Raw genomic sequence first — 13,598 nt, 5'->3', positions numbered from 1 at the left:
AAAGTAGCCGGTTTGTCCCTTTACAAACCCGCTCCCCCTCTCCCCGGAAGTCGAAACCGCTGAGCTTTGGTTCCGGGCTCCAGGGACGATTGGATTTTCGATTTGGAAAACTTGTAATTCGCATATTCTGAATCTTGGCTAGTGTGCTCTGGCTTGATAAATAAACTCAGGCTGGAGGGCGGGGTGTTATTCTGAAGCTAATGCACAAGTAGCGTGAGTAATTCATCAAGTTAATGAAGACTTTTTAAATAGTGGCTCATCAGTTATAGCCGAAACTTTAATGTTAATACTTTTAATGTGCGATAGACTGCAGTTAACGATTTCCTGTTTTCCATTTTACGACCTGCTTGTGTGCTTCTGGATGGCTTAAGGAACATAGAGACGAAAAAGAAGAAATGGGCCATCTATTGGGGGCACCAACAAAAGTCGAAAGTACAGTAGCTTGGGGAAACAAAACACCTACTATGCCATTTTTTCAGGCTGGTGGGGGAGAGCTTTCCATCTGCCTCTGCCTCTCTAATGCCACTGAAATGCTTCTGGTGTTGCTTCCCAAGTTGTCCCCACGGGAGAAGCTCCTTACCTCTTTAGAGTAAGGACTATATCAGGGAGAAAGAAACGGTAAGGGAGGGGGCCGGTGATAAATTAATCTTCCACAGCACTGGAAGGCAGGTTCGTACATAATGATAAGACTCTCTTGTCTGTCTCCATGGTTCACTACAATTTTTTTTTTAAACAAGCTTTAAAATCCTTTGTTAGAAGACTTCAGTCTGCTGATGGGTTTTTTTGTTATTTTGCTGCTGTTCATTCCATACTCCATCGTGGAAGACATAATATTCCTTTTTGAATATGCCATGAATTTACACACCTTCAATATGCACCTCTTGGGACACAGTATTTGAAGTACACTGTACTCTACAAGCAACATAAATTATTTCCTCCCCAGAGCTCCAAGTAGCCTTTGACATACAGCTTGCAACACTGTGTATTGTGTTAGTGCATAAAAGCATTACCACTCTTCCTGGCATACAGACAAGAAAACAGAAGAATGGCAACAATATTTAGAGTTTGAATTCAATATTGGGGGCAAGACATCACATTAAGGTATTTCTTTTCTTGCTCTCCCTATATTCTTCCCCCGACTCAATATTCCTGCTCCCTCATGTTCTTCCCCCTTCCTCTTCTTCCCTTTTCTTTCTTCTGCCTTCCTTCCCACCCCCATGCTCCCAATTAGCTCAGGAGATCTTGTCCCTTTCCCCTTCTCCGGGGGATCATGTATGTCTCCCTTAGGGTCCTCCTTATTTCCTAGCTTCTCTGGAGGTGTGTATTGTAGGCTGGTAATCCTTTGCTCTATGTCTAATATCCACATATGAGTGAGTACATACCATGTTTATCATTCTGTGACTCAGCTTGTTCAGGATGGTTTCTTCTAGTTCCATCCATTTGCCTGTGAATTTCAAGATTTCATTGGTTGCCCCCCCCCACTGAGTAGTACTTCGTTGTGTAAATGCACCACATTTTTTTTTTTATCCATTCTTCAGTTGAGGGGCATCTAGGTTGATTTTTAAGTGAGGTAACCAGTGGTCTGTGCATACACAACCAAACTTCATGGCTCTTCATGGGACACTGGTTCAAACAGTTGAGGTCCAAACTTCATATTTTGACTCCTTTAAATTTGCATATTAACTGTAGACAGTAACTTCATACCTCTAAAACCAATCCTACTTTTCCATCTTTTAAATAGTGAAAACAACAGGCTTATTTATAATTATGCATTTGTGTGTGTACCTATCTGTGTGTATATGTGCATATGAATGCAGATGCCCTTGGAGGATGTTAAGGAGTTAAGGATGGTTATGAGGTATGCAAACTGAGAGCTGGGATTTAAACTTTGGTCCTCTGCAAGAGCAGTATATGCTCTCAACTTCTGAGCCATCTCTTCAGCCCTGATACACTTACTTTAAATAAACGAGAACACTTCTATAAAGTAAATGTCCAATAAATTTAGTATTTTCATGCGAACGTTTGAACCTTAAGGGTGAGATTCTGGCCATGATGGATGCTTGCATTCAATTCTATCAATAACCACTGCTCACTTTCAAAAACAGAACAAGGGGAACCTTTTGCTTGCTGGCTCCTTTCTTGGAGGTTGTTGTGCTCCCTCTCCATGTTATGTGCTGGGTAGGGGTTTGGTGTCTTCCTCTCGCTCCACCTTATTTTTTGTGGCAGTCTCTCTTTGAACCTGGAGTTTTCCATTTTGGCCAGACTGGCTGGCCAGGAAGCCAACCAATCCTAAGGATCCTGTCACCTCATCCAACTGCTGGTGTTACAGATTAGTATCATCATGCCCATTAACCACATTAACTTTTATATGGTTAATTGATAACCAAACTCAAGCCCTTTTGCTTGCATAGCAAACACATTACCTATTGAGCCTCCTCCCCATCCAGATATTTTTTAAGAAACATTCTTTAAATGTGTCATGCTTTTTGGTTTAGGACTCAAAGGGATCAACATTTGGGACAATTCTTCCATTTTTATTATTTTATACAAATCTAACTGACAATTTTTAGTAATGTGAACAAGAGCCTAACAAGGACAGTTTTCGGGTTTTTGTTTCTTTTGGTAACTAGTAATGAAACATACTGTATTTTAGCTACTTATGGACTGCATATAAGATGGGGAAGTTCTTGAAAACTGTAACAGTTAAAAATTCCTGTAGCCTCATATTTTTACTGTGTCTTTTCTGTTTTGATATAAAAAAGGCCAAGTTACATGTTCTATGAATTTGAAACCCGAGAAAAGGCTCTACCTTCTAGGTTTGCCTAAGTACAGTTATGATGTCTGACAGTAACAAGGTTGACAGTACACTGAGTGTGTCACTATTGCTAATCTGTGACTATAAAACTTTATTGGAATATAGTCATGCCTTTTTGTTTAATATTCATTGTTGCTTTCACAGATAAAAATAGGAGTTGTAAGCCTAAAACTTTTTAAAGTTTATGTGTCTGTTGGGTGTAGATGCCCTGCTGCTGGAGTGGTGGTCAGGGGAAACCTTGAGGGAGCCAGACGTCTTCCTTCATGTGGGTTCCAGGAACCACTCAGGTCCTCAGGCCTGGCAGGAGGTGCCGCTACCATCTCTCCAGCCCCAGTCCTTTACTGGGTGGCTTTTTGAGGAAACGTTTGCTGATTTGTAATCTCTTCTGTTCACAGGCTTTCTTTCTGTGGCAAATTTAAAAAACACACCCACATCTTTGCACTAATTCTATCAGATAGCAGAGGTGAGGTCTCTTTCCACAGTAGATCTGGGCTTCACTGACTTGTTTCAGCTATGAAGACACTGACAAATGGACAGCCATCTGCAGCAGTCATGGCTACCTTTTGTGTAGCTCAGTACCCATACCAAGATGCCCATTGTGGGCCTGGTTACCTGGAAGTCTTCCCCCAAGCCAAGTCAAAGAAGCTGTGAAGGTGGCCACTGATGCTGGATATTGCCATAGTGACTGTACATATGCATATTATCAGAGTGAAATGGGAGAAGCCATCCAATAGAAGATGGCAGAGAAAGTTGTGAAGCCGGGGAGGCTATTTATTGTCAGCAATTTGTGGACCACCTGCTTTCAGATACAACTGATGAAGCAGTCTTTCATAAGACTCTCATGCATCTGAAACTGGACTGTCTTATTCACCATCCACAAGGACTTCAGCCCGAAAAGGGGCTATTCATCAAAGGAGATAAAAGCAATGCTCTCACCAGTAAAATAATATTCTTGGATGCCTGTGATATCAGGGAAGAACTGGTAGGCAATTGATAGTTAATGGAAGCCCTGGGCACCTCCAACTTCAAGCACTTCCAGATTAAAAGGCTCTGGAATGCCAGGCGGTGGTAGCTCATACCTTTAATCCCAGCACTTGGAAGACAGAGGTAGGTGCATCTACTCGAGGTCACCCTGATTTACAAAGCAAGTGCTAGGGCAGGCTCCAATGCTACACAGAGAAACCTTGTCTTGAAAAACATATATATTTATATATGATAGATAGATAGATAGATAGATAGATAGATAGATAGATAGATAGATAGATAGAGGCTCTAGAACAAGCCTGGACTGAAAAATAAATCAGTGATCAACTAGGTTGAGTGTCATCCATAACTCACCTAGGACAAACTGATCCAATACCGTCACTCCAGGGACATCATCATCATGGCCTACAGCCCCCTGGGCTCTCTTGATAGACCTTGGGTCCAGCCAGAGGAGCCTTCACTACTGGAGGATCCCAAGAGTAATGAAATCGGTTACTGCAAAGCACAAGAAAACAGTCCAGGTTCTGATTTGGTTCCATATCCAGAGGAATGTGGTGATGGTCTGTGAAACCAAATGAGTATGTGAAAACTTCGAGGTCTTGGGCTTCCAGTTGAGTAATGTGATGACCACTATCCTCAGCTTCAACAAAAATTGGAGGGACAGCCTGCTGCCTGAGACAGTGGGTATGAAAGAATATCCCCCACAACACAGAATATTGAAGCTAAATCATCTGATGATAGTGTCTAATGGATTCTCTCTTTGCTGATATGCACCTCACTCCTCTTGAGTCCTTTTTAAGCCAAGTCTGTCTGACACACTGCGGAGGCCTTGTTGTAGGACAAAATCTAGGTGGTGCTGTATTTAAATTCTCATGCTGAACCAGTAGCAGACTTTGGCAGGGAAACAGGATTTGGAGAGGCAAACATTTTTTTTTTCACTAATTTGATGTGACCAAATGTTTGTTAAATACCAGGAAATCTGGAAACATCTGATGATATAAAGATAAATAGTAAAAATGGTAATAGCAGCAAACATTTTTAAAAAGATGCTAACAAGTGTGACAAAAGGGACGGTTTGGTAAATACTTTTGCATTGAAATTTGCCTTTCTTGAAATGTTCTCCTAAAGACCCCCTACTCCGAATGTTGTGTAAAAGCCTAATCTACTCTACTGGAACATGAAAGGCCACATGGAGAAAAACCAAGGCACTCCAGTCAGCAATCAGCACTGCCAGGCATATAAGAGCCACCTGGGACTGCCCACTTATGTACTGTACTGCCATCTGTGTACTGTACTGCCATCTATGTACTGCACTGCCATCCGTGTACTGTACTGTCATCTGTGTACTGTACTGCCATCCATGTACTGCACTGCCATCTATGTACTGTACTGCCATCCGTGTACTGTACTGCCATCTGTGTACTGCGCTGCCATCCATGTACTGTACTGCCATCCGTGTACTGTACTACCATCCGTGTACTGTACTGTCATCCATGTACTGCACTGCCATCCGTGTACTGCACTGCCATCCGTGTACTGTACTGACATCCGTGTACTGCACTGACATCCGTGTACTGCACTGCCATCCGTGTACTGCACTGCCATCCGTGTACTGCCCTGCCATCTGTGTACTGCACTGCCCACCTATGTACTATACTGTCATTCGTGTACTGTACTGCCATCCATGTACTGTATTGTCATCCATGTACTGTATTGCCATCTGTGTACTGTGTTGCCATCCATGTACTGCACTGCCATCTGTGTACTGTACTGCCATCTGTGTACTGCACTGCCATCCGTGTACTGTACTGTCATCTGTGTGCTGTACTGCTATGTACTGTACTGTCATCCGTGTACTGCACTGCCAACCTATGTACTATACTGTCATTTGTGTACTTTACTGCCATCCGTGTACTGCATGGCCATCCATGTACTGTGCTGCCATCCGTGTACTGCACTGCCATCGTGTACTGTACTGCCATCCGTGTACTGCACTGCCATCCGTGTACTGTACTGCCATCCGTGTACTGTACTGCCATTCGTGTACTGCACTGCCATCCGTGTACTGTACTGCCATCTGTGTACTGCACTGCCCACCTATGTACTGTACTCTCATTCGTGTACTGTACTGCCATCCGTGTACTGCACTGCCATCCGTGTACTGCACTGCCATCTGTGTACTGCACTGCCCACCTATGTACTGTACTCTCATTTGTGTACTGTACTGCCATCCGTGTACTGTACTGCCATCCGTGTACTGCACTGCCATCCGTGTACTGCACTGCCATCCGTGTACTGCACTGCCATCCGTGTACTGCACTGCCATCTGTGTACTGCACTGCCCACCTATGTACTGTACTCTCATTCGTGTACTGTACTGCCATCCGTGTACTGCACTGCCATCCGTGTACTGCACTGCCATCTGTGTACTGCACTGCCCACCTATGTACTGTACTCTCATTCGTGTACTGTACTGCCATCCGTGTACTGTACTGCCATCCGTGTACTGCACTGCCATCAGTGTACTGCACTGCCATCTGTGTACTGCACTGCCCACCTATGTACTGTACTCTCATTCGTGTACTGTACTGCCATCCGTGTACTGCACTGCCATCCGTGTACTGCACTGCCATTTGTGTACTGCACTGCCCACCTATGTACTGTACTCTCATTCGTGTACTGTACTGTCATCTGTGTACTGTACTGTCATCCGTGTACTGCACTGCCATCCGTGTACTGCACTGCCATTTGTGTACTGCACTGCCCACCTATGTACTGTACTGCCATCTGTGTACTGTACTGCCCACCTAGGTGCAGTCATGTTCAGCCAGTGGTGACTACAGCTTATGTTACTAGCAGAAGAAATAATCACTAGACAGAAATTTCACTTTCAAAGAATTACTATACATTGCAGTAAGTCACCTACTGTTTTTGCAATGGTTCAGTAAGTAACTAACGGACAACTGACATACCTTGTCAATCACAACAGTCATTCTATATACATTACAGATCACCAAATGATTTGTTGTGAACTATGTTTAAACTCTATGACAAACTACCTTTATAAAAAAAATCAAGCTTTGCCCTGTACAAACTCACAGAATAAAGCTTAATTTTCACATCCAGTAAATCCTTCTTTAACTATGATAAAAATTTGTTTCTGCCTCCCATCTTAGGTTTGGGTAATAGAAGAGGGTGAGTAAATATTGGCAATTGCTCCCAAACACTGAATATAAAGACAGAATGGTGCTGCTACTTTACCTATAAAGCATTACCTTAATACACTCAAGTTTGTATTATGGCCCATAATTTAAAAATGTTAACAGTGTGACCGGATCAAATTAATATAAGCTTTCATTTTCTGAAGTACTTCAAGACTACAGGAGTCCTCACTGGTTTGAAGTAAACTGCCAAATTTGGTAACTAAACAGCTGCACTTCTGGAGCAAGTTATCTTCTTTAAATACCAAGTTATTTTCTCTATAAAGATGGGACTATTTGTACTTCCCTGTAGTTTTGAGAAACTGATATTGAGAAAGGGCAGCAAAATATAGCATCTAGCACCTGGAAAGTAGAGCCATATAGTGTTTTGAGGCCAGATTGCCTGGCTTTAAATTCTAGCTGACACTTACTCTGTGTGACCTGGGCAAATTTCTTAACCTCTTTATGCCTTGCTCATCTCATCATAAATTGGACATAACAGTTACTCTTGTAATAAGCCTTAGTGAAATGTTAAGGGCTTCAGATAATACCTACAACACTGATGAGCACTCAGTAATTGCTAAGCACCTCTATTTATCAGGTCCTAGTGCTTGCCTGTTCTGTCAAAAGAAAGCCTTTTCCTCTTCCCAATGTCCCATCAGAGATGCTGGTTTAAAGTGACAGAAAAATAAGGAAATAGTTATTTAATAGTCTCCAAAAGAAAAAAAAATCCAAGACCACAGATATTCAAATAAGTTCAACAGGTCTTTATTGAATATCATAGTTCAAAAGGCAAATCTGGATGTACTGGTACCAAACAGAGAGACTGAAATCAGCATCAACCCTGGATTTGTAGTGATACTTCTTACTTATTGTGATTTTTATGTCTGCTTGTTTTCCAAGTAGCTCTCAGCCATCTAACCTGTGAAACAGCTGCTGTTTACATTCAGGGATGCGGGGTCGGGGGACGGGGACATAACAACCATAGCAGAAAGGAAACATAAGGCATTTAAGGAAAATAGTTTTCCAAGAACTGAATGGCCTGGAAGGTGTATAAGTATCCAGTAATAACAAATTCATTCAAATTAGCATTGGAGACACAGAAGTAAAACAAAAACAGAATTTAATCTGTGTCTTCACTTGTAAATCTACCAACTATGAAAAGGATCATCCCATTTTCCTGTGGCTAGTCAATATATTTACACAGTTGTTTTGTAAACCAATCTGCTGATTAATAACGATATTGCATTTGAAAACTTACATTAGTCCTCTTCCCTTTCCTCTCTCCTGTTAAAACGGAACATAACAGTGAGGTACTGTATAGCCACAGGCATTAGTGTTTACTAGAGCTAGATTCCTTATACCAATATTGCTTTCTTCTGTCAATTTTTATATCAAGAGCATCAGGTAAACAGTCATGTGCTATGTATCTATTGACATCAACATACGCGTTAATGGCAGTTCACAATCTGGCTCCCATTGGGTACAATTCTTTAAAATACTGTACCCCCACCCCTTAATCATAACTGCACGGCAGGCTGTAACAGCTATTCTTAAAAAAAGATTTGCAGTTAAAAGGAACAGCAAAAAAGTCTTAGCCTGGGATGACAGTCAACCCTTAAACTATTGTGCGAGGTAGAAAGCTTAAGAATGCAAAATGTGTACTTCTCAGTGATATTACAAAGCTATATTAACATCAAGACTACCTACTCAGATTCTGGGCTACTTCAGTTTAGTGACTGATGGGAGAGGTCCTTGTGTATATGTAAATGAAGCACTGTTGGCAATAGGGAAGCAAGATGGGGGGACTAGGAGTCTAGGAGGATTCTGGGAAATGTAGTGAAGAGGGTCGTTGCCATGTGATCTCCCGGGAGGAATGGACACATCAGGAGTGTCCTGATAAGGATAAAGGATAAGGATAAAGATAAGTCCTTATAAAATATATATTAGTAATTATGGGTCAATAATTAAGTCAGAGCTAGCTGATAAGAAACCAAGCAAACAGCCAACAGCTTCATAATTAATATAGTGTCTTGTGTGTTATTTGGGGGCTGAGGCAACAACAGGACCCAGGCGGGTTCCCACAAGTGACTAAATATTTTCTTTGTACTTCTGTACTGGTGTTGATAGTAATCTGCTGAATGAAGAAAAAAATCTTAAAGATATTTTCCACTAAAAATGGGTAGAATAAAATCTTTATTTTACACACACACACACGGCTGACTTCCAACTCACAGGGATCTGACTGGTCTGCCTCTGCCTCCTAAATACTGGGATTAAAGAATTACCACTATGCTTGGCCTCAAAATATATTTTAATTACTATTTGCACAATAAAAACAAAAATACCACAAACAGCCTATATCTAATTTTAAACTACTGAAATTAAAACAACATGTGATTGGGTTTCTCAGATTGTTCAATATACTCTCCCATTCCAATCTTGATGCCTACAATGGTCTTTATTGAAAGCCCAATGAGAAAAGACAGAAATAACATGAGTTTTTAAATATAGTTTTTGTATGTATCCTTGTAGTGGACACACCCAAACAAGTTTGACACACACACACACACACGTAACTTCTCTCACTTCTATTACAAATTTATCCAAGAGTCAAGAGTCACTATCCTATGATTGGTTCTTATTGGCTGCACATATGTACCTGAGGTTGATCAGTCTGTCCTGAGCATACAGGAGTAAAACAATGTTCCACTTCTTACTGTAGTATCAGAGAGCTGGGCTCTAAACTTAGTCAAGTTCTTGATTCTGGATAGAGCCTCATCTGCAGATGATCTGATACTTTAAATGCCATGGAACATATCCAATAGAGGCTGCACATTTTAACCACCTAATGAAACATATTTTACTGTTGCCCAAGTCCTAGTCCCAGAAGTCCTTATTTAATGTGGGCTGACCAAGTGATTCTAACCAGAGAACAGCTCCTGACAGTGGTGAATCTCAAGATTCAACCTTAGTCAGTTGTCTAAAAAGACACAGTTGCTGGTGGCCATATTCATCTCACTCCATAAGTATGGGATGACACCCAAGAATTTGCAGGGAATACTGATGCTTTTGTCCAGAGAGCTTGTTTTGAGAACTGTTAGCATTAGGAATACTTACTGATACTGTCACCCAATGTCCCAAGTTTAAACTGTGATTTTATTACGACCTATATCACCTTAGGAAAATAATTTATTTTCTCATTCTCAGTCTCTTTATAGCAATACTCAGATCTCAAAGTAAAACATAGTGTCACCAATCAATTTAGTACAGTCCCTGACAAAGACTACAATTACAAATACTATTTTCACATGTTGCCTGTGGCTAGATGGTTCAATTCATTACATGAAATCACTCACACAGAAAACTTCAGGAAAAGGAAACAGAAACAACTGAAGCAAACAATATCTATTAGAATTACATATAAAACACAATGATAAATACAAGAAATACTATAAGTATACCTATAATCAATTTTCAAAACTTTAAACATTATAATTTATGTGGCAGGAGCATCATATATAGTCTATAAGGTGGTAGGTACATTAGAGTCAGTCTATGATGAACATAAATTTTTCACGCTCTATAGTGGATTCTTAACATCCCATCTATGCTAATTTTAGTTTTCATACAACAAAAAGTGAAATACTAAAGTGTTTGCCTAAATCTTAAATGTTTTGATTAAGTGTTGTTTATTTCCCAAGGAGACCCAAGTGTATCAGAATCCCTACCAACCAAAGTAAAACTCCCACCAATGATGTTTTTTATTTACATATGTCAACACACAACAGTTTTCTATCCTTCTTGCCATTTGTTTCATTTCGTATGTGTGACAATCTTTCAACAATAAATTTAAAACCGTGAGGTGAATACTAGAGGTAAGTAGGTCCATGGCAGAAGCTGTTATACATGCCATTGCATACAAGGAGAGGACCTGACACTGGGCCTCCAGAGTGGTACTGGCTGTGACAAGAACTACAATATATTTTTGTATTTTCTGTGGACTTACAATAACTCCTGTGACTAAGTAAATTTCATAAAGTAATGAAAGGCTTAGTTATGTAAAGACTGTTTAAAGCAAATCTCTCCCTGTATCAAGTTTACCCAGATGCAAAGTTTGATCAGACTTTAAGAATTTCCTTTCCATTCTACTCTGATGCCCCAACACACAGTTTTCCTTTTTTGAATTCCTTGAAACAGCTCTTGAACATCTTGTTGCTACACTATGCTCTATTTTGCATGGCAACATTTCTGTACCTACTGGTTTCATCTATTATCCAACCTGATACTCTTAATTTTCACCTATTTATGAATGCTCTTACTAGATGGATAGCACCTAGAGATCCTTAACCTGTCCCTTCCTCTATGGAATGTTCCAATTCTCAGGAGCTATTTTCTTTTGTTGTCTACAATATAAACAACAACTTACACTTATGTGGCCAATTCCATTTTAACTGTGCTCTTCCTAACTGTAACCACAATGTCTTTTCAGATGAAGTCTGCACATTTCTCTTCTTTGTACAGGTTATCTTGACAAAACTAATACACACCAATACTTGTTAAGTAATTGCTAGATTGTCAGGAAAACTCATAATCTTGTGTCAAAATAATAGTCTGGCCAATATATTTGGAAGATGGAAATTATTTTGTTAAAAAACCTGGCTTGCTTCAACTATCCTCAGCAATCTAAAACCAACTCAGACACTACATGAACAGGATGGCTCCCGCTGTCCCTGCTGTTCTCTGGCATCTATTCACCCACATTCTGTTCTCAGGCTTTCCTCAGAAACACTCACCAAACGTTCCCTGTCCCCTCTACCAAACAAACAAAATGTATTCCTTCCCCTTCTCTGAAAAATGGTCCATTAACTTATTAAAATTAAAACTAGTGTTTAGAGCTGGAAGGGGGGGGAGCAAAACCAAAAACCACATCAATTCATCAGGTCTTCTTATCCTAACTCAATCAGAAGCAGGCTGATTTTAGGTCTATCCTACCAGGAAGGCAGCTCCTTCCCTAAGGTGTTGCCTGATACTAGAAGCTGAAAACTGTTAAGTAGCCTTGAGGGTTCAAGTGCCAACTTGAGGCATGACCTTTTTTTCAGTTGTCAACTGGAAAGACAACTTTTGGCCCTTCTGGTTCATTTGGCCCCACTGCTGCCCAGTTAACAACACTGTAAAATACCAACTACAGTAGTTCAGAGATTGGTAGCACTTATCTTTATACCTCAAAGTCTTCTGAACAGATTGACTTGAGCAGAGCTGTTTTATTACAATTTACCACTTCACCATAGCTACTGTGTGACATTTGTTCTACAGTTTTCAACTAATTGCTTCAGTTACTATTTTCCTAATAACACTGATTGAGTACTCTCTTTGAAATTTTCCCATCCCCATTATCCATGCTCTGCAAAAAAACTCTTGAAGTTTTTCAGTTACAATCATCCCTTAGCACTGAGTATGCTTTTTAAATTGGTGGACAAGGACTTACAGACAAGTGTAAAAGTAAGGTCTCTTTACAATCCAGAACTCATTGCTCAATATGAGTCTTGATTATATATGAAGGAATATGATGATCCCCTAGTCGCTCACAAAAATTATTCATTAGAAACCCAGGAACCAGTACGGTTTTCTCACCTCTTATAAGGCATCAATGTTATGTTATCATATATGCATGTATATTACTGTATATATGTATTTTCTTTTTGAAGTAAAAAAACAAAAAACAAAAACCTTCATTTACCTGTGTCCAACATAGGCATCTAGGTATAGTTACAAATTAAAGGCCACAAACACTTCACAAGGAAAAGCATTAAAAGAAAAAGAAAAATCAGTTCCTCCTTCCACGTAGCACAGCTAGCCTTCAAAGCATGCCAGCTAAGAAAAAGGTATCATCCATGCTGACAGGAAGACTGAGTGTTTCCTCTTTGGGTGACAGCTGAATTTTTATTGGCAGTCCTAGTAAAATATGTAACTTCTCATTTGTTCATAGCAAGGCTTCCCCCTCCCCGCCCCAACTTTTCTTCAAATAATACCTTTCCTCTCCCATTAGAATCAGAAGAGTTGGCAAGTTTGAACAGCAAGGTTTTGAGTATAATCAGTCAGTTTAAATCATGTGTTGGCTATGTAGAGAAAAAAGGACATGGGAGAATGGCAGGAAGGTGAGTGAGAGAAATAGTTCATGGGACACACTGGAAGACAGCAAGCATTTCAAAGCTGTTTTCGGTATCTCATGAAGGCCCAAACTGCGACCATGGTGAGGGCAAACACTGGTAGCAGCACCATAGATACAGGAATACCACTTGGTTCTCCTTCACCTCGATGTACTATAGGTCCATTCTGCACTGGTAACTGAAAGAGAAGGAAAAATATTAACTCTGACTATTGCATATGCCAAAACTAAAAGATCCAAGTTGACAATTACCTGGAGGCATAAGTTCTACACCACCCAAAGCTACCCCACACAACCTAGCAGAAAGAGCTCTTGTTCTAGTTGATTCATTATTTTCATGGATACTCTGGGAAGAAAACAGTTCTGATAGGGAAGCATTTAACCTTGCTTGGTACTGACTTATGGGACCTCAAAGGGTAAAGTAGATCCT

General features: G+C 40.4%; 1 protein-coding gene, 1 non-coding gene and 1 pseudogene across 2 annotated transcripts in view; 2 read left to right on the top strand and 1 right to left on the bottom strand.

Annotated features, from left to right (window-relative positions):
- The first annotated feature begins 3,344 nt into the window (after positions 1–3,344).
- LOC101823105 lies at positions 3,345–8,617 on the top strand (annotated as a pseudogene).
- LOC101841984 (synaptojanin 2 binding protein) overlaps positions 7,752–13,598 on the bottom strand; it is a 33,260-nt gene continuing 27,413 nt past the window's right edge. The window contains exon 4 of the mRNA XM_005072711.4: positions 7,752–13,347. Within this exon, the coding sequence (XP_005072768.1) occupies positions 13,207–13,347 (141 nt within the window). The 3' untranslated portion in view covers positions 7,752–13,206. The remainder of the gene's footprint in view (positions 13,348–13,598) is intronic.
- On the top strand, positions 12,447–12,568 carry LOC121139615. Its single transcript, XR_005876525.1, has one exon. It is a non-coding gene; the product is annotated as a small nucleolar RNA SNORA40 (small nucleolar RNA).

This window comes from Mesocricetus auratus, unplaced genomic scaffold (assembly GCF_017639785.1).
Source record: "Mesocricetus auratus isolate SY011 unplaced genomic scaffold, BCM_Maur_2.0 Super-Scaffold_15014, whole genome shotgun sequence".
In the NCBI taxonomy this organism is placed as follows: Eukaryota; Metazoa; Chordata; class Mammalia; order Rodentia; family Cricetidae; genus Mesocricetus; species Mesocricetus auratus.
This window is presented reverse-complemented; position numbering and strand designations above follow the sequence as displayed.